The 22,233-nt window shown below is 42.9% G+C and overlaps 1 protein-coding gene across 14 annotated transcripts in view; it reads left to right on the top strand.

The window, feature by feature from the left end:
* depdc5 (DEP domain containing 5, GATOR1 subcomplex subunit) overlaps positions 1-22,233 on the top strand; it is a 238,272-nt gene that overhangs the window by 32,853 nt on the left and 183,186 nt on the right. For 12 of the 14 annotated variants that reach the window (XM_061796516.1, XM_061796515.1, XM_061796514.1 and 9 more), the window contains one exon: positions 2,026-2,095. The exons of 1 other annotated variant lie outside the window; for it this stretch is intronic. In XM_061796516.1, coding sequence (XP_061652500.1) covers positions 2,026-2,095 — 70 coding nt within the window. Of the gene's footprint in view, positions 1-2,025; positions 2,096-19,076; positions 21,899-22,233 lie in introns of those variants that run through there. One more of the 14 variants, XM_061796527.1, reaches the window with a different exon arrangement.

The raw sequence follows: 22,233 nt of genomic DNA, 5'->3' as shown, positions 1-22,233 counted from the left end.
TGTGGGGTGTGGTGTGAGGTTGTGACTGGAAGAGAGGGCACCCACTTGGGCAGCAGAACAATAGTTAGACAGTAGATATTTGACCACAAGTAATGTTATAAGTCATATTGTGTTCTTATTTTTGGACAACAAAATGCGAGAGGACAGGATGTGGGAAATGAGCAAACAAGTGCTATTGATGATTGGTGCAGTGGGATGCTTTTAGTGTCTAAATACCTGTAAGAACCTGTTAGTTGATATTTTAAAATAACCTGCGTTATTGTGAGTTGTTCAAGCACAAGCAATTACAGCCTATAGCGTGTCTACGGAACTTATCAGTGAATGAGCACCAGATCACATGCATGTTAGTCAACTGGTCTACGGAGTTGCTGAGGCGGCACATCAGAATCAGAATCCTCTTTATTTGCCAAGTACTAAGTATTAGTAATAATACTAATAGCATGGAAACGTTTATTTCTTTCCATAATTCCATTCAAAAAAGTTAAACTTTAATAGATTATCGGTTCAGGGCCCACAATTTAAACTATTTCAAGTATTTGTTCATTTTTACATAATTTGGGCTTCCAGCTCATGAAACCCACAAAATCAGGAATTCAAAAAATTAGAACACTCTGAAGAAATCACCATTTACTTCTCTGTTTTTGTAGAAAAAATAAATAAATTAGGGTCTCATTAAATCAATCAAAATATGGTACTTTCAAAATGATATGTTAATCTTCAGTACTTGGTTGGGAATCCCTTTGCTTTTAATCACTGCCTCGAGGCATTGAGGCAATCAGCCAAAGACATTGCCTGGGATTTATGGAAGCCCATATTTCCTGTCAGTTCTTCTTTGGTTTTGGGTCTGGTGCCCCTCATTTTCCTCTTGATAATACTCCATAGATTCTCAATGGGGTTTAGATCTGGCGAGTTGGCTGGCCAGTCAAGCACTGTGATTACATGGGCATCAAACCAAGTCTTGGTGCTTTTGATCATGTATATGTGTAAATGTGGAGTCACTGAAATAACTTGGAACTCAATGTAATAATAAACATTTTATGAAAATTAAAAAACGGAAATCAGGCATCTGTGTATTTGTGGCCCAACCAAATAGTTAAAAAAAATAACAACTGGCCTGGACAAAAATTATTAATTCATTCATCTTCCGTTCCGCTTATCCTCACTCGGGTCACGGGCGTGCTGGAGTTTATCCCAACTGTCTTCGATTCACTTGTTCACCCTGAACCCGTCGCCAGCCTATCGCAGGGCACATAGAAAGAAACAACCATTCGCACTCACATTCATATGTACGGGCAATTTAGGGTCTTCAATTAATGCATGTTTTTGGGATGTGGGAAGAAACCGGAGTGCCTGGAGAAAACCCACGCAGGCACAGGGAGAACATACAAACTCCACACAGGCTGGGCCGGGATTTGAACCCCGGTCCTCAGAACTATCCTACTTATATTTTGTTGCACAACTTTTGTGCGCAATCACTGCAACCCAATGATAATGAGACTTGTGCACCTGTCAACAGGTATTTTGGCCTCTTCCTCAGATGTTAACTCATTCAGCAGTCTCAGGTTTGAAGGGAGCCTTCTCCAGACTGCATGTTTTAGCTCCATAGAAGAGAACACTTTCCACTGAGAAACATGGAGGAGGCCCGGTTATGTTCTGGGGTCTTATTTTTGTTGCATCATACACAGATTGTGTTGCGACTCTAAAGGTGGATGGTAAAATTAAATCTCAAGACTATGAAAGCATTCTGAGCCAAAATGTGTTTCCAGGTGTCTTAGATGCAAGGTCATGGGTCCTCCAACAGAATAATGACCAAAACAACAACAACAAAATACTAAGTTAATGGTAACAATCATTTTTTGTTCAGGTAATCTGTTTAATAATTCTTGTTTGACCAAAAATAATAAAGGAATGCTTGATTTTCATCATTACTCTTATCAGTAGTACATTATGTCACTGTCGGATGTGGCTTTTTCTTTCAGGTAAGTGTATTCACAATTTTGTCCATACGTGTATTTGGTGTTCTAGATCCCAGGCAAGTGAACTGTGGGTGAAGGGGGAGAAAGTGACCTGTGGATACATCAGTGAAGACACTAGGGTAAGACAGTCTTTTATTTAGATCTGAACAGTGAACAATGGAGAAACTGAATAAATTGATGGATTTCCATTAATATAGACAACCCCAATTCCATAGAAGTTGGGACGTTGTGTTAAACATAAATAAAAACAGAATACAATGATTTGCAAATCATGTTCAACCTATATTTAATTGAATACACTACAAAGACAAGATATTCAATGTTCAAACTGATCAACTTTGTTTTTAGCAAATAATCATTAATTTAGAATTTTATGGCTGCAACGCGTTTCAAAAAAGCTGGTAAAGGTGGCAAAAAAATGAGAAAGTTGAGAAATGCTCATCAAACACCTGTTTGGAACATCCCACAGGCTAATTGGGAACAGCTGGCTGCCATGATTGGATATAAAAGGAGCCTCCCTGAATTGCTCAGTCATTCACAAGCAAAGATGGGGCGAGGTTCACCTCTTTGTGAACAAGTGTGTGAGAAAATAGTCGAACAGTTTAAGGACAATGTTCCTCAATGTACAATTGCAAGGAATTTAGGACTTTCATCATCTACGGTCCATAATATCATGAAAAGGTTCAAAGAATCTGGAGAAATCACTGCATGTAAGCGGCAAGGCCGAAAACCAACATTCAATGCCTGTGACGTCCGATCCTTCAGGCAGCACTGCATCAAAAACCGACATCAATGGTGTCAAGTATATCACCACATGGGTTGAGGAACACTTCAGAAAACCAGTAGTTCGGCGCTACATCCGTAAGTGCAACTTGAAACTACTTGCAAAGCAAAAGCCATTTATCAACAGCACCCAGAAACGCCACCGGCTTCTCTGGGCCCGAGCTCATCTAAGATGGACTGATGCAAATTGGAAAAGTGTTCTGTGGTCCGACGAGTCCACATTTCAAATTTTTGGGGGAAATTGTGGACGTCGTGTCCTCCGGGCCAAAGAGGAAAAGAACCATCCGGACTGTAATGGACGCAATCTTCAAAAGCCAGCATCTGTGATGGTATGTGGTTGTGTTAGTGCCAAGGGCATGGGTAACTTACACATCTGTGAAGGCACCATTAATGCTGAAAAGTACATATAGGTTTTGGAGAAACATATGCTGCCATCCACGCAACATCTTTTTCATGGACGCCCTTGCTCATTTCAGCAAGACAATGCCAAACCACATTCTGGACGTGTTACAACAGCGTGGCTTCGTAGTAAAAGAGTGTGGTAACTAGACTGGCCTGCCTGCAGTCCAGACCTGTCTCCCATTGAAAATGTGTGGCGCATTATGAAGCGTAAAATACGACAACGGAGACCCGGGCTGTTGAACAGCTGAAGGTGTACATCAAGCAAGAATGGGAAAGAATTCCACCTAAAAACCTTCAACAATTAGTGTCCTCAGTTCCAAACGTTTATTGAATGTTGTTAAAAGAAAAGGTGATATAACACAGTGGTAAACATGACCTTGTCCCAGCTGTTTTGGAACGTGTTGCAGCCATAGGATTCTAAGTTAATGATTATTTGCTAAAAACAATCAAGTTTATCAGTTTGAACATTAAATATCTTGTCTTTGTAGTGTATTCAATTAAATACAGGTCAAACATTATTTGCAAATCATTGTACTCTGTTTTTATTTATGTTTAACACAACGTCCCAACTTCATTGGAATTGGGGTTGTAATTTCTAAAGAATATAATCCACTGATTAATGGATACCCTGCCTCCCGCCCGAAGATAGCTGGGTTAAGTGGTAAAGAAAATGGATGGATAGATGGATGGATGATTAATGGATTGTTTTTTTGGGGGGGCGACATGGGGTTACCGGTGAATCCACACAAAGGGTGTGAAGTTTCTGGCACCATGACTGAGCTCTGTTGCTGTGACGACTGGAGTGGTTACCTCTGAGGACAAATACAGTGGCAGCAGCTGTGGCTCAGTTAGTAAAGCGGATCATGCACTGACAAAAGGGTCAATGGATCGAATCAGACTCGAATCCGGGAATTATCCTTGGGCAGGACACTGAATCCTAAATTGCTCCTTGTGGGTCTGGCAGCGGGTTGCATAGCTGCCGCCACCAATTTTTGTATGTACAGTACAGCTCATCATTATTGGCACCCTTTCATTTTTTGAATAACCTGGATATCTTCAGAAATAAATGGAAATGTGTCAAACATATATCAGGATTTTTTTAATTGGTGGTCCAAAGTAATTTCAAAAATGTTTTTTTCAACATATTCTAATTTCAAAGAAAAAGGGAAAAAAAAAAACAGAAGACAACATGTGCAGCAATACTGGCCCCCCTCCTTAATAGGTGGTTGGAGACCCTTTGGCAGCGATGACAGCCTCCAAACGTTGCTTGTAGCAATCTATAAGCTTTTTGCACTTCTCAGGTGGGCTTTTCTCCCATTCTTCCTTTGTAATTTGTTCAAGCATTTGAACATTTACAGGGTTCTTTTCCCCAAGGGCAGATTTCAGATTTTCAATTGGATTGAGATTTTTATTTTATTTTTTCCCCCATTGCTGGCCATTTTTTAAAATAATTTTTTTCCCCTCCCTTTTCAATAATTCCTGTGTGCTTTTGGATGTGTGCTTTGGGTTTTTGTCTTGCTGGAGGGCACATGATCTTTGCCCCAAACCAAGTTTTCATTCATTTTGCTCTAAAATTTCTAAATAATTTTCTTATTTATGATACCTGTGATAGAGTTAAAGCCTCCAGTACGAGATGCAATAAAGCAGCCCCACAGCATTATGGATCCTCCACCATACTTGACTTTTGGCAGGGTGTTCTTTTCCTGAAAGGGTTTATTGCGCTGTTTGTAAACATACTGTGTTTGCATTGCTAAAATGTTTTGTTTCATTTTCTGATAAAATATGAATTGCTTTTTTGTATCAAACAAGTTCTCTTGATTGAGGTTTCCCTTGCCCAGACGCCGGTAACCGGGGCCCCCCTCTGGAGCCAGGCCTGGAAGTGGGTCTCGAAGGCGAGCGCCTGGTGGCCGGGCCTGCACCCATGGCACAGCTCAAAAGGGTACCGTGGGTCCCCCTTCCCATGGGCTCACCACCTGTGGGAGAGGCCATAGGGGTCGGGTGCAGTGTGAGTTGGGCGGTCGCCGAAGGCAGGGACCTTGGCGATCCGATCCCCGGCGACAGTAGTTGGCTCTAGGGACGTGGAATGTCACCTCTCTGGCAGGGAAGGATCCCGAGCTGGTGTGTGAGGTCGAGAAGTTCTGACTAGATATAGTCGGCTCGCCCCCACACACGGTTTGGGCTCTGGTACCAGTCTTCTCAAGCAGGGTTAGAGTCTCTTCCACTCTGGAGTTGCCCACGGCGCTGAGCAGGTGTGGGCATAATTATTGCCCCCCGGCTCGCCTGTACTTTGGGGTTCACCACGGTGGACGAGAGGGTAGCCTCCCTCCGCCTTCGGGTGGGAAGATGGGTCCTGACTGTTGTTTGTGCCTATGCACCAAACAGCAGTTCAGAGTACCCACCCTTTTTGGAGTCCTTAGAGGGGCTGCTGGACGCTCCTGCTGGGGACTCCACTGTTCTGCTGGGGGATTTCAATGCTCATGTGGGCAATGACAGTGAGACCCGGAAGGGCGTGATTGGGAGGAACGATCAGAACCCGAGCGGTGTTCTGTTATTGGACTTCTGTGCTCATCACGGATTGCCCATAACGGCCACCATGTTCATGCATAAGGGTGTCTACACGTGCACTTGGCACCAAGAGACCCTAGGTCGCAATTCGATGATGGACTTTGTGGTTGTGTCATCGGACTTGCGGCCACGTCTTGTACACAGGATGAGATTCGGCCGGATTTCCTAAAGGCTCTGGATGTTGTGTGGCTGTCCTGGTTGACACCCCTCTGCAACATCGCATGGACATCGGGGACAGTGCCTCAAGATTGGCACACTGGAGCCAGATGAGGTGGCTGGGGCATCTGATTCGGATGCCTCCCGGACGTCTCCCTGGTGAGGTGTTCCGGGCACGTCCCACCGGAAGGAGACCCCGGGGACGACCCAGGACACGCTGGAGAGACTACATCTCTCGGCTGGCCTGGGAACACCTCGGGATCCCTTCGGAAGAGCTGGGGAGAGAGAAGTCTGGGCCCCCGCGATCCAACCTCAGATAAGCGGTAAAAAATGGATGGATGGAAGTTCTCTAGAAATTTTTTTTTCACCTGATTCATTTTCTTCAGTACCTATTCCAAATTTAGTACTTAAACTTCATGGGTGCCAATAATGGTGAGCATGACTATATGAATGTGTACCTGAATGGGTGAATGTCAAGTTAAGTTCATGTGTATAGCCCTTAATCACACGAGTCTCAAATGGCTACACAGGCCTACAGTTGAGAAAGATTGACAACATCTAGATGAGTCTAAATCCCCCAATCGGGCAAGGGAAAAACTCAAAACCCCATTGGGGTGGGGGGCTTGAGAATGGACCGCACATGGAGGGATCCCCCTTTCAAGATTGATCAGGCTGCAATGGCTGGAGTGGGCAACATCTCATATATAATGGTGCTGTACAATGTTACTGAGATGAAGCGCCGCAGGTAGATAGATGGCTCCAGCTAAGAGGTTCTTCCTCAGGACCTGGCCCGGTTGGTTGGAGCAGAATCCTCCACAGCAAGTGGTCCACATCAGATCTTGTCCTAGTTGTTCGGTGCAGAATCCATACTTGAATGTAAGCCTCTTTAAAGGGTGTTGGGTACGGTGATGCTGTAGATAAAGTGCTACAGTATATACAGTGTATTGAAAAAGTATTTACCCCTTCTCAAATAATTATTTTTTTTTTTGCATAGTTTCCCCACTTTAATGTTAAAGATTAGCAAAAAAATATAAATATCAAAGATAACTCAACTAAACAGGATATGTAGTTTGTACATTTTTTTGAAGAAAAACTAGTTTTAAATTACCTGGCCTTGTGTGTCAAAGTAATTGACCACCTTTTTAAATCATTAACTGTGGCAAATTTTTTTGTAAAGCTAAGTTCATGTTGACCACACCCAAGCCTGATTAACTCCAGTTCTGTTCAATCAAGAAATCACTTAAATAGAACCTTCATCCATTTTCTGTACCGCTTATCCTCAAATAGGGTCGCGGGCGTGCTGGAGCCTATCCCAGCTATCTTCAGGTGAGAGACGGGGTACATCCTGAACTGATTGCCAGCCAGTCGCAGGGCACATCTAAACAAACAACCATTCACACTCACATTCACACCTACGGGCAATTTAGAGCCTACAATCAACCCACCATGCATGTTTTTGGGATCTGGGAGGAAACCGGAGTACCAGAAGAAAACTCCACACGGACGGGGCCGGGGTTTGAAGCCCGGTCCTCAGAACTGTGAGGCAGATGTGCTAATCAGTTGTCCACCGTGCTGGCTTAAATAGAACCTGTTTGACAAAATGTATTTGGCGAAAACATCTAATAAAAAAAATAAGTCATGATCCAAAGAAATTCAAAAAGAGACGACAAATAAATTGACATCAATCAGTCTGGAAAGGGTAACGAAGCCATTTCTAAAGCGTTAGGACTCCAGCAAACCATGGTGAAAGCCATGATTCACAAATGAAGACTACATGGAATAGTGGTAAACTTTCCAAGGATTGACCGTCTGACAAAAATTACCCCAAGAGCACACCGACTCATCCAGGAGTCACGAAGGAACCCAGGACAACATCTAAAGAACTGCAGGTCTCCCTTGTCACAGTTCAGGATTGATGGAAACATGAATGCATTTGCCCAGTCTTTGTTAAATTCCATCCATCCATTTTCCGTACCGCTTATCCTCACTAAGGTCGCTGGCGTGATGGAGTCTGTCCCAGCTATCTTTGGGCGAGGGTGAACTGGTCACCAGCCAATTGCATTTTTTGTTGTTGTTGTTAAATTGCTGAACAAAATGTCTTTCATATCATACATAAGGCCTTCTTTGGTTTCTCTCATAACTGTCATCACTGTACTGGGAAAAGTACAGTATTTAATTGACTTGAGCTTTAACGTGTACAAGTCCTCTTCACAGTCAGGAGCTCTCGGCAGTCTCATTCTCCTTTTCCTTTCGACTTGTCCCGTTAGGGGTCGTCACAGCGTGTCATCCTTTTCCATGTCAGCCTATCTCCTGTCCTCCACTCTTAACACCAACTACCCTCATGTCTTCCCTCACGACGTCCATCAACCTTCTCTTTGGTCTTCCTCAAGCTCTCTTGCCTGGCAGCTCCATCAGAATCAGAATCATCTTTATTTGCCAAGTATGTCTAAAACACACAAGGAATTTGTCTCCGGTAGTTGGAGCCGCTCTAGTACAACAGACAGTCAATTTACAGAACACTTTGGAGACATAAAGACATTGACAAAAAACAATTGTGCAAAAAGATGCAGAGTCCTCTAGCACTTAGAGCAGTTCGAATGACTAATATTGCAATAGTCCGGTGCAATGACCATTGTGCAAAGGGCGCTGAGACTTCAAGGAGTGTATGTGGTTTAAAGTGACGAGTAGTGCAATAATCTGGGACAATGTTGGTTGTGCAAATGTTACAGATACTCCTCAGTCAGTGTGCAAATGGAGCAGATGCTACTCTGGCAAGAGTGGCCAGTATATGCAAATAGTGCAGCATGGCGAGACAACTACAGTGAGTGCACGAGTAACACATAATTTGCCCCACAGAAATGTGACAACGAACTCAAATAAAAAAATTGCCAGCTTGTTGTAATGGAATTATAGGTTAGGTGTTTGTTGGATTTATCTCACCCAACACCAATAAAAATGCACAAAAGGAATGAAGACGCTGGTCTCTCTTTCTCATGAGGAGGGCGTATGGGAGATTGTTCAGATTACAGCCTCTCAATACGCTCTAAACAATCTCTCCCGTCGCTCCTGCATTTATTTGAAAATAGGAGGGTTTTACAAGACATAATGTTCTAAGCAATAAGCCACAACACAAAATATTGGACCTACACCTGTCACGTCCCCGACCACATCCGATCACGTCCTTGATCCAGGCGCCCTTCCATCGGATGATGCTGAGTCATCTTTTTGAAGGCGAGACATCTTCCTTTCTAAAATCGTCCATAATACTAGTGCAAGCTAAGCAAATAAATGATAACTTCTAAAATATATTTAGATATATTTTATATTTTTTTATCATGTATTTGCACAAATTCTTATATCATCTTAAAGTCACTTCATTTCGATTTTTAACTGTAGAATCATTTTTATGAAACAAATACATTTACACTCAGAGTAAACTTGTCATACATGAATGTTGTAGTTTAAACATCGTAATCATCTGTATCAGGAAACAAATCAGTTAAAGCAAAATCATCATCATTATCATTATCATCATCATCAAACAGTAATGGATACATCAGCTCCATACGGTTCTCCATGGGGGTTATGGCTGTGGTGATTAATTTACTGATTAATGCCCGAATGCATGGGATACAACAACATCCACACAATGTCAGAATGGCTGCAAAAACAGCAATTGATATCAATATTGGTGAAATTAGGGTTTTGTATTTACCAAAAACGTCCATCCAGCTGTCCCACAAGGAGGTGTCTACCCCAGAGTGGTTCTTCATCTTGTGATTGAGGGTCCGTAGACCATCGATGGCTCTGGTCAAGCTGCCATCCGAAGCAGTATTGTTTGGAATGTATGTACAACATTGTTCTCCAAACATACCGCAAACACCTCCCTCTTTTGCGAGGAGCATGTCGACCGCTATGCGGTTCTGGAACGTCATTAAAGAGGTAGCCTTGAGCTGCTCATGCACAGCTTCCAACCCACTCTGAGTCCAATTTCCTAATCTCTGTACATTGAAGTGGATATAGTTTATCCTATCAACATTTTTATTAATCGTACACCACCAGCATATGAAAGACTCAAATCCTCCTGCAACTTGGTCAGCCAATTTGTATTGATTTGGAACCCCACGAGGAACACCTATGGCGTCGATGTATGTTGGATTATTTTGCCCCTGCCAGGACAAATCTCTTTTTTGTCTATGTTCTAGATTGGACAAAAACATTGGTGCCCTTTCCATTAAATCTTGAAAAGGCATAGGGTATACTGACACATGCAATATCAAAGTGATAATAGCGCACAATCCAGCTATATCTTTAGGTAATCTATCAAACAGTCTATCATCTCCGCACCACCACCAGATGTCGCTCCGTGATACTGGCATAAACTTTGGTCCGACTTTTAAGGTTACTTTACACTGTGTGTCGTTCAGTGGTCCTCATTTTTTGCCTTTACTAATCATGTTTATACAAGTGAAATTATTTGGTGCTACTAAAGTAGAAAACATCGGTTTGTGTTTATCTGCTTCTGTTACGGGATATATAGGATCCCATGATTTACACCTCTTAGTTGGTACAGTAGCGTTCATTAATGGAATAATACAATCTTGTGATAATTGTGCCGGAACTATGCGCAACAAAGGCCTGGGACCCATGGAAACCACACAATCTTTTCTCGGTACATTTGCTGCTTGTTCCACCAATAGTAACCAATTGTTATTTTGTCCTGAAACTCCTGTGACAACAAGGAACCAATCATCAGTCGTTATGTTGTTAACCATTAAAATGTATCCACCTTTCTTTGAAGTTTTCAATGGCATTTTTGGTTTAACATGGTTCCCATAACACAATGCTACTTGGAAGTGGGGATCTTTTCCGCCAGAATATGCCCACATGCTCACCATCAAACACATTGGGTGACTTGATTTGTATTTCAATATTAAACTATGGGCCGTTTTGCTTATGTTAAACTTATTTTTCTTTGTTCTTTTGCTGTTCTTTTTGACCAACTGGACCAATCATAACCTGTTTCACCAATAAGGTGTTTCCATTCAAAACCTATAGTTGCATACTAGTCATATCCAAATCCCCAATTCTGCCCATTCTCTTGAGCATCATTGTTGAGAGCCGCATATGGAATTATGATTAAAGCAGCTTGATTTTGGGGGGCACAAAATATTAAACCGTTCTGCCGCGTTTGGAGGCCATGCCCACAATTCTGATCATCAGCTGTACTCCTTTTGATACGAGTTAATGATTCAAAATTTTGTATTATTGGGTTCGTCATATTGGTCCAGTTGGTAGGTGATTTTCTATCTAAAAAATGGGTTGTATCATTTAGGGTGGGACGTCCCATGTACCACAAAAACAAAACCAACACCATAGTAGCCAAAGTTGCTACGTAACAACTTATCGAATCTCGTAACCAATGTGGGTGTGCCATTCTGCTGAGTTCTCACTAAACGGGTTGGTGTCTTTTTTCTTCACTGACCAGCAAGCGTTTTCAGAATCTACACATCTGCTCCCGCTCCGTTATCAGACTTTTGCTCACCTTCCCTATTTGAGTACTCAGCTGAAATGACTCTTTTACAGTGTGTTAAATGAACCCACGTATTTCTTTCTGCTATTTTTAGGGCTGTTGGAGTTGTCAATAACACTTGATACGGTCCTTCCCACTTTGGTGAACGCCAGTGCTTCTTTTTGATGCTTCGAATTAGGACCCAGTCTCCCGGTCCAACCAACTTGGTTTCCTGCTGGGAAACATGTTTACTTTCAGCAGATTATTTTAAATCATTTTGTTTCTCGAACAACTTTTTCATGTAATCAGCTACGTTTGTTTCGTCATCAAGTTCCCATTTTTGTTTAAACAACGGAAGTCTATAAGGTCTTCCAAACAATGTTTCGTAAGGTGTTAAACCTGTGGTGCTTGTAATGTTGATGTACATTTTAACGAGGTCAAGACACTGTGTCCATGACCTTCCTGTCTCTTCCATACATTTTTTCAGTCTATTTTTTATTGTCCCATTCATTCTTTCCACTAGACCTGCACTCTGAGGGTGGTAAGCACAATGGTTTTTCAAATTGATGTGGAACATGGTTCCTATTTTATTGATTATTTGGTTTACAAAATGAGTCCCGTTATCGCTGTAAATGGTTTCAGGTATCCCATATCTTGGAATGATGTCTTTACATAGTGCTTTTGCCACCGTCAGAGCATCATGTGATTTTGTTGGGAATAATTCGATCCATTTAGAAAATGCATCTATGATAACCAAACAGTACTTCTTTCCTTCACTTTGACTTAATTCTATGTAATCCATGTGAATGCGTTGGAAAGGGTATGTAGGCACTGGGAATTTACCTCTAGTAGGTCGCAATTGACCTTGCGGATTATGTCGTCTACAGATCATGCATGCTCTACAATAATTCTTTGAATATAAATTGAAACCATAGGTTGTAAAGTGTCGATGTATCTGTGCCACCATCCCTCCAGTTGAGACATGTGACACACCATGGCTCAATATAGCAGCCCATTTAAATAGGTTTTTTGGAAGTATTTGTTTCCCTTCTGTGCTAATGTAAATTTCATTTTGTAGTTTTGCACCTTGTTTTTCCCAATTATTGCGTTCTTGTTGTGGACTTTGTTGTTGCATATCTTTTAGTGTTTGGTCATCTAAGGTTTGTTGTTCAATTTGTTTTTTTTAAACCTAAAAATGGTTTATAGGCTGCTTCTTTCGCGGCTTTGTCAGCAAATGTGTTTCCTTTAGAAACCTTGTCAGTGCCAGATGTATGTGCAACACATTTACAAATTGCCACTTTTCGTGGATGTTGCACTGCCTGTAATAATTGTTTAAGTAATTCAGCATGTGTTACTGGCTTCCCTGTTGACGTAATCATTCCTTTGTTATCCCAATATTGCGCAAACACATGAACTGTGGAATACGCATATTGGCTATCAGTATAGATTGTAACATCTTTATTTATCATTAGTTTGCATGCCTCGGTTAATGCTACTAATTCAGCAGCTTGGGCAGAGTAATGTGACGGTAGTGACTCAGCTTTTAGCACAATAGTATCAGTTACCACCGCGTATCCTGTTTTTATCTTACCTAGTTCATCTTTTTTCGAAGAACCGTCTACATATAGAACCTGTCCATCACTTTATGGTTGATCTTTCAAATCACCTCTACATTTAGCAGTTTGTTCAGCCAATTCTTGACAATCATGCTGCGTGCCTTCACCAGGTAAGGGTATTAGTGTGGCTGGATTTAAGGTTCTGCATCGCTCAACAGTCAAATGTGGTTGTGACAGCAAGATGGCCATGCAAGATAAATGTCTTGCAGGTGATAAAAACGCCATATTGGTTTGCAATAGGAGAGCAGACACTGTATGTGGGATTTTAAGAGTTAATGGATGAAATAACACAATCGTGGAACTGCTCTCTACTGCCATCGAAGCTGCCACAGCTGCTCTGACACAATGCGGTAATGCACACGTCACGTTGTCCAGTTTAGTCGAAAAATAAGCTATTGGTCTTAGCTTATCACTGTATTGTTGTGTAAGTACGGAGGTCATGTAATAGTTTTTACAATCTACCATTTGAATGAATGGTTTATCATAATTTGGAAGGGCCAGCGCAGTGCTGGACACCAAATGTTGTTTCATGTCACAGAAGGCCTTTTCTGCCTCTGTATTCCATTGAACAGGTGATGTCATTTTAAGGTTTGTTTCATACATCAATTTTGACAATGGTGCAACAATTTCTGCATAGTTTGGAATCCATGCTCTACAATAATTTGTCAGACCTAAAAATGACATGTTTCTTTGTTTGTGGTTTAGGGGCTTTTAAGACTATAGCTTTTCTGTCTTCTAATATAGTCCTTCCTCCTACACTTAAATTATGGCCTAGATATTTGACTTGCTTTTTACACCATTGCAATTTATTTTTGTTAACTTTATGTCCCTCTTCTGCTAGATGATGCAGTAAGGCCAATGAATCTTTGACGCATGTCTCTCCATCTGGAGATGCCAGCAGCACATCATCTACATATAGTAAAATTTGGCTCCCTCCTGGGGGAATGAATTTAGACATGCTTGTTCTCATTACTTGTGAATAAATGGTTGGACTTTCACAGTAACGTTGTGGTAATCTAGTGAATGTATATTTTTTTCCTTCAAATGTGAATGCAAACCAAAATTGACTGTTCTTTTCTACTGGTACAGAAAAGAAAGCATTACCACCACTGTAAACACAGTAGCGTCTGGTTTCAATGAATTTAACAATGTGTGTGGATCTGGTACGCATGCTGCTCTCTGTATTACTGCAGAATTTACTGCCTGTAAATCTTGCACCATTCGCCAACCGACTGAAGGTGGGGCCTTTTTTATGGGAAAAATGGGTGTGTTACATGGTGATTCTGGACTCTCCACTATAACTCCTGCCTTAATTAGTGCTTCAATTACCGGTTTGATTCCTTCATGTGCATCTGGTTTTAACGGATATTGACGAATCCCTGGTCTATATTCTGTTTTGGGTCTAATTTGTACTGGTAAAGCCCCTTTAATAAGGCCTACATCAAATGGTCCTGTGGACCATAATTTTTTTGGAACTTTTTTTAATATTTCTTCATCAATTTCAGTGAGGATCCATCCATCCATCCATCCATTTTCTGAGCCGCTTCTCCTCACTAGGGTCGCGGGCGTGCTGGAGCCTATCCCAGCTGTCATCGGGCAGGAGGCGGGGTACACTCTGAACTGGTTGCCAGCCAATTGCAGGGCACATAGGAACAAACAACCATTCGCACTCACGGTCATGCCTACGGGCAATTTAGAGTCTCCAATTCATGCATGTTTTTGGGATGTGGGAGGAAACCGGAGTGCCCGGAGAAAAGCCACGCAGGCACGGGGAGAACATGCAAACTCCACACAGGCGGGGCCGGGGATTGAACCCGGGTCCTCAGAACTGTGAGGCTGACGCTCTAACCAGTCGGCCACCGTGCCGCCTTCAGTGAAGATCATTTGGTCTCATCAAACAGGTTGCATGTGTTTCCCTTCATCACCTTGAATTGTCCAAAACATCGCCTTCCTAATTAGACCAGTTGATGCACTGTATTCCAGTTTGTTTTCTATTTGCTGCCAATCATCTGTCTCCTGTCCTTGTTTTACTAATGTTCCCATATGTTTCCACTGTGACTCATAATCTTTGCACAATGAAATATGTGGGACACTTGTATTTTTATACAGTTCCTTTAATTTGTCTGGTAAAATAATTCCTGCCGCGACTTTTGCTTCATTGTCTGAGTACAGATAATCTACAGTAATTTTATCAGGTGTCGCATGTCGTAACTTGTTTTCATATCCTAGGTCTGGCCCTTGTGTGTTTTTGTACCACAGAGTTATATGCAGCTCATCGCATTTTTTTTTATCTTCTACTTCTGTGATAAGCTGCAAGGCTGCAGACAACAGTGCCTTTCCCATGTTTAACGGTGGTTTGTCTGGGATATCGATTGTGTAATAGAATGTACTTTCTCTGCTTTCCAGTGTTACATAGAGGTCCTCTCTTTTTAATTCATGTTTTCGTTTCACGACAATATTTCCATTTGATGATGGAATGAGTACAAGTCCTAGTTGGAATAAGCCATCTCTTCCCAACAAATTCACAGGGCACTCCGGGACTTTGAAAATGGGAATTCTACAAATTCTCCCCTGTGGGTCTCTAATCCACACAGGCTCAAGTTCCATGGCAAAAGTAATTTGTCCATTTGCAGATCTAACTATTGCCTTATGTCCCGATAGTTTGGAACCTGGAATCTTTTCCCGACATCCAGTCCTACATGCTCCTGTATCGCAAAGAAATTTAATTTCTTTCCCATTTACTGACAAGGTTATTTCAGGTTTTTCAGTGTCCAAACTCAGAATGTCCTGTAAATTGAAATCCACCTCCTCATTCTCTAATGTTTACACAAGAGGATTTGTTGAGTTGGGAAGCAGGCTGGCTTAGTCATGCGGTAGTTTGTCCGTATTCTCTTTTATTTTTTTTTAGGGCAGTCACGTGCAATGTGGCCTTTGTCTCACTCTTTCTGCGTGGAGGGCATGATTAACATATTCCTCCAGAGGGCCAGTTGCTAGGTTTATCCAATATTTATCTACCCATCTGTTAATGTGTTCTTTTGAATTCGCATGTAAAGCATTTTTTAACTGTTGTTGATAAGGGCCCTGAGGATTGGCATCCTCATTCAAGCCGCTGTTTGCTTTAAAACAAGCAGTCATTCTAACCCTATATTCTTCAAAAAGTTCGTCATCCTTTTGTTTCACCCTACTAATTTCCGTGTAATTTGCCCTTTTGCGGAACCTGGCTGTGGTTCTCTCTATCAAAGCCCTAACTCTATGTTGTAATTCTCTGTCATTATGTGGCATTACAACACCATGGTGTTTTGGGTCCCAATCTCCTCGGCAAAGATGCCAATCAGGCCCCATTGCAGTCATCCAAATTTGTTCAGTTTCTGTTCCATTTAAATGATAAGATTGTCTAAGATTTTCCATTTCCTCAACAAACTTGACAATGTCTACTTTGTAGGGTGTGATGCCGGCTTCGGCCTTTTTCACATCCTCATTAGTCTAGGTCCTATAGACCAAAATAGTTTCTTTGTGGTCCTCTTGTACATTTGGATTTGCCACCTCAATCATTGGATATAAATCTATGTCTCCCTTGTCTGAGGTTATATTTGTTATTTTGGGAATGGGAGAAAATGTTTCTCCCATAGTTTTAGACCAATTCATTTGTACCCCTCCTGATCGTAAAATTCGTTGAGTTTCTGACGCTTGAGTTGGAGGAAGTTCATGAGGTGGCAAAACCGGGTACAAGGGTGCTGATGCTTTTGTTCCCTCATTTTTTTTACACCTTTCTTCAATCATCTTTTTCTCGCTAATTCTTACCATTGGTCCTGTCTCGTCATCTTCCTGTCTTTGAAACAACATATTTTTATCCCTACCTTCCTGCTCTTTTTGTTCATTTGTTAAGTCCTTCTTTTTCTCCCTTCCTTTTTCTCTTTTAGACGCCATGTTTAGCCAGAAGAGTAAGTCGTCAAATCCATCTTTTTCTATTTGTGATATATCATTTTTGTGTCGACACTTTATTTCATTTCGAAGTTGAACTAATTTTTGCGAATTTAGCTGGCCAGCGAAACCGTATTTGGTTATCCACGTGTTTAAATGTTCTATTTTGGAAGGATTTTGGAGTTGAACATATTTCCAATCTTTACACGTTAGGCCTACTTTTGGATCCGGTTTGCTGTTATTTATTCCCATTTTTGTGAATTTGGAAGTCAGTTTATTTGCACCTAGAGTGACCTAAATACTGACTTTATTCAAAAATGACAGGGTGACAATGAATGTCTGAGTTTTGGTAATCCTCAAGCTTCTACCCCAAACGGGGCGGAGGATTCTTGCTTTTGCTTCCAAACCCAGTTGTCACTTACAATCCAGTCTTATACATTCATACTTTTACACATTCACACGATATTAGTAATGTTTTTATAAACACACGAAAACACGGAAACATGGAAACACAGAAACACGGAATTTAAGTACGTACAGGACTCCGCCGTCCCTCTTACCACTTGCCAGTGACTAGTATTACACAAGGTTTATTCTGCCGCAGACTTCTTCGTCGCGCAATTCACTCACTCTTTAATCCTTTTTCCTAAAAAAATTTAAAATTTAACTCACCAAAGTCGTCTTCAATCTTGTGGATTGTCGTCAACCTTCAGATCCCAGTTGAGAAGAACGAAGACCAGTCCCGGAAAGGGTCTCAATTGCCGTGGCCACGGTCTCTTAACTGGATGTCGGCTCCACAACTGGAATCCTCGGGTGTATTGACATCCGGCTCGAAGGACCGATTTAATGTTGGATATATCTCACCCAACACCAATAAAAATGCACAAAAGGAATGAAGACGCTGGTTTTTATTTCTCATGAGGAGGGCGTATGGGAGATTGTTCAGTTTACAGCCTCTCAACACGCTCTAAACAATCTCTCCCGTCGCTCCTGCATTTATTTGAAATAGGAGGGTGTTACAAGTCATAATGTTCTAAGCAATAAGACACAACACAAAATATTTGAAAATAGGAGGGTTTTACAAGACATAATGTTCTAAGCAATAAGACACAACACAAAATATTGGACCAACACCTGTCACGTCCCCGACCACATCCGATCACGTCCTTGGTCCAGGCGCCCTTCCATCGGATGATGCTGAGTCATCTTTTTGAAGGCGAGACAATTTCTTTTCTAAAATCGTCCATTATACTAATGCAAGCTAAGTAAATAAATGATAACTTCTAAAATATATTTAACAGTGTTTAAGAAGTTGATCGCAAGAGGGAAGAAGCTGTTGGAATGTCTACTAGTTCTAGTTTGCATTGATCGGTAGCGCCTACCTGAGGGAAGGAGCTGGAAGAGCTGGTGACCGGGGTGCGGAGGGTCCGAGAGGATTTTGCACGCCCTTGTCTTAGTTCTGGCAGCGTGCAAGTCCTCAATGGTGGGTAGGGGGGTACCGACAATCCTTTCAGCAGTTTTGATTGTCCGTTGCAGTCAGACTTTGTCCTTTTTTGTAGCAGCACCAAACCAGACTGTGATGGAAGAACACAGGACTGATTCGATGACCACTGTGTAGAACTGTCTCAGCAGCTCCGGTGGCAGGCCGTGCTTTCTCAGAAGCCGCAGGAAGTACATCCTCTGCTGAGCCTTTTTGAGGACGGAGTTGATGTTGGTCGCCCACTTCAGGTCCTGAGAGATTGTAATTCCCAGGAACTTGAAGGTCTCGACGGTTGACACAAGGCAGCTGGACAACGTGAGGGGCAGCTGTGGCGAAGGATGCCTCCTGAAGTCCACGATCATCTCTACAGTCTTGAGCGTGTTCAGCTCCAGGTTGTGTCGGCCGCACCACAGCTCCAGCCGCTCCGCTTCCTGTCGATATGCAGACTCGTCACTGTCCTTGATGAGGCCGATGACAGTGGTGTCATCTGCAAACTTCAGGAGTTTGACAGTCGGGTTCGCTGAGGTGCAGTTGTAGGATGAAGTGCAGTCCCATGTTGACTGCATCATCCGCAGACCTGTTCGCTTGGTAGGCAAACTGCAGGGGGTCCAGCAGGCGACCTGTGACACTCTTGAGGTGGTCCAGCACGAGACGTTCAAAGGACTTCATGACCACAGATGTCAAAGCGACAGGCCTGTAGTCATTCAGACCCGAGATTGCAGGTTTCTTGGGGACTAGAATGATGGTGGAGCGTTTGAAACAGGATGGAACTTCGCACATTTCCAGAGATCTATTGAAGATCTGAGTGAAGACTGGAGGGAGCTGGTCCACGCAGACATTGAGGCAGGATGGGGACACATGGTCCGGGCCTGCCGCTTTGCTAATCTTTTGTTGTTTGAAGATTCGTCTCACATCCTGTTCATGGATGGTTAACGCAGAAGTCAGAGGTGTGATTGTGGTCGCGGGTGCGGCCGGGTGGGTGTGTGGTGTGAAACTGTCCTTTTCAAATATGCAGTAGAAGGTATTCAAGTCGTTGGCTAGTGTGCTATTGTTCTCAGCTTGGGGGGATCGTCGCTTGTTAGTCAGCGATTGGAATGCATGCCAGACTGATTTAGAGTCGTTTGCGCTAAACTGTTTTTCCAACTTTGCTGCATAGTTCCTCTTTGCAATGTTAATTTCTTTAGTCAGCTGGTTTCTAGCTCGATTATACAGGGCCCTGTCCCCCCTCTGATATGCGTCCTCCTTAGCTTGGCGAAGCTGCTTAAGTTTAGCAGTGAACCACGGCTTGTTGTTGTTGAATGTGCGAAATGATTTTGTTGGTACACAAACCACTTCACAGAAACTGATATAGGATGTGACAGTGTCCGTATATTCATCCAGGCTGCCAGCTGAATTTTCAAAGACACTCCAGTCTGTGCAGTCTAAACAGCTTTGAAGTTCCATCTTGGCTTCATTGGTCCTCTTTTTCACTGTTTTCACTGTAGGCTTCGCGCATTTAAGTTCTTGCCTGTACGTCGGTATTAAGTGAATTAAGCAGTGATCAGACGAGCCCACGGCTGCACGAGGTATAGCACGGTATGCGTTTTTTACCGTAGTGTAGCAGTGGTCTAAAGTATTATTTTCCCTGGTAGGACAGTCGATGTGCTGCTTGTGTTTAGGGAGTTCGTGGTTGAGTTTAGCTTTGTTAAAGTCCCCGAGAATGAGGGTTGAGTCAGGGTGTTTTTTTTCAATTTCGTTGACTTGTTCGGCGAGCGTTAGCAGTGCGGCGTTCGTGTTAGCTTGAGGCGGTATGAAGACTCCAGCCAGTATGAATGATGCGAACTCACGTGGCGAGTAGAATGGTCTACAGTTTAAAAATAGCGACTCCAAATGCGGGCTGCAGTGTGTGCTGGGCACCGTGACGTCCGTACACCATTTTTCGTTGATATAGAGGCATATCCCGCCGCCCTTTGTTTTCCCCGATGATTCCATGTCGCGGTCCGCTCGATGAATGTGGAAGCCGGGAAGCATGACTGCGCAATCGGGTACAGCATCGCAAAGCCTGGTCTCCGTGAAGCACATGGCCGCGGAACGTCCGAAGTCTTTCCTGGTCTTTAACAGAAGATGAAGCTCGTCCATTTTGTTGGGTAGGGAGCGTACAGTCGCGAGGTGGATCGACAGGAACGGCAATCTGTATCCTCTCTTGCGGAGTTTCACCTGAATGCCGGCTTGCTTCCCTCTGACAACCGCGGACGCCGCTCCGGTGAGTAACTCGGGGAAAAAACTGAGCGGATTTGCGAAGGTTGGTGACAGAAAGTCCGGAGTAGCCTCCTTGATGGTTAGCAGGTCTCCCCTTGTGTAAGTGAGTCGTGTAAGGTCTCCAAAGACGGACGAAAAACACAAAAACAATACTAGAGAGCGAGTTACCGAGGCGACCACACTGGTAGGCGCCATCTTGGATTTCCTCATCACCCTTCTACCAATATACTAACTCTCTCCTCTGGACGTGTCCAAACCATCGAAGTCCGCCCTCTCTAACTTTGTCTCCAAAACATCTAACCTTGGCTGTCCCTTTGAGCTCATTTCTAATTTTATCCAACCCGGTCACTCCGAGAGAGAACCTCAACATCTTCATTTCCGCCACCTCCAGCTCTGCTTCCTGTTGTCTCTTCAGTGCCACTGTCTCTAAGCCGTACATCATGACTGGCCTCACCACTGTCTTACAAACTTTGCCCTTAATCCTAGCAGAGACGCTTCTGTCAAATAACACACCTGACACCTTCCTCCACCCGTTCAATCCTGCTTGGACTCGTTTCTTCACTTTCTGACCACACTCACCATTGCTCTGGACTGTTGACCCCAAGTATTTAACGTCCTCCACCCTTGCTATCTCTTCTCCCTGTAGCCTCACTCTTGCCCTTCCACCCCTCTCATTCATGCACAAACTGTATGTCTTCCTCCGGCTAATCTTCATTCCTCTCCTTTCCAGAGCACCCCTCCACCTTTCTAACTGTTCTTCCACCTGCTACCTGCTTTCACTGCAGATCACTGTCATCTGCAAACGTCATGGTCCACAGGGATTCTAGTCTAAACTCATCTGTCAGCCTATCCATCACCACTGCAATCAGGAAGGGGCTCAGGCTGATCCCTGATGCAGTCCCACCTCCTCTTTGAACTCCCTCATACATGTCCTGTACTATTCTAACATATTTCTGCCCCTCCACTGTGGTACTCTTTAGATGCATCAAACCATACTGTTGCTCGCAAATGCTCACTTCTGTCCTGAGTCTAGCCTACACTACTCTTTCCCATAACTTCATTGTGTGGCTCATCAACTTTATTCCTCTATAGTTCACACAGCTCTGCACATCACCTTTGTTCTTGAAATTGGGCACCTGCACACTTTTCCTCCATTCCTCAGGCATCTTCTCACCCGCTAGAATTCTGTTGAACAAGCTGGTCAAAAATGCCACAATCACCTCTCCGAGATGCTTCCATACCTCCACAGGTATATCATCAGGACCAACCGCCTTTCCATTTTTCATTCTCTTTGCTACTTCCTGGTCCACCACACTTGGCTCTTCTACTCTTCTTTCTTTCCGATTTTCCTCATTCATCAACTGCTCAAAGTATTCTTTCCATCTATCCAGCGAGCTGCTGGCACCAGTCAACACATTTCCAGCTCTCTGCATCGGTTCTGCCTCCTACAACAGCGTCAAAATTAAATAAATAAATAGTTATAAACTACTATTTATTAATTACATTAATTATGTAGAAAATACATTCATACATTCATCATTTAAATGAATAGGCTGGGTCTCCGGAGGATGTTTTTAGGCCGCA

Source organism: Phyllopteryx taeniolatus, chromosome 14 (genome assembly GCF_024500385.1).
Source record: "Phyllopteryx taeniolatus isolate TA_2022b chromosome 14, UOR_Ptae_1.2, whole genome shotgun sequence".
NCBI lineage: Eukaryota > Metazoa > Chordata > Actinopteri > Syngnathiformes > Syngnathidae > Phyllopteryx > Phyllopteryx taeniolatus.
The sequence above is the reverse complement of the archived record's forward strand: the minus strand, read 5'-3'. Positions and strand labels throughout refer to the sequence as shown.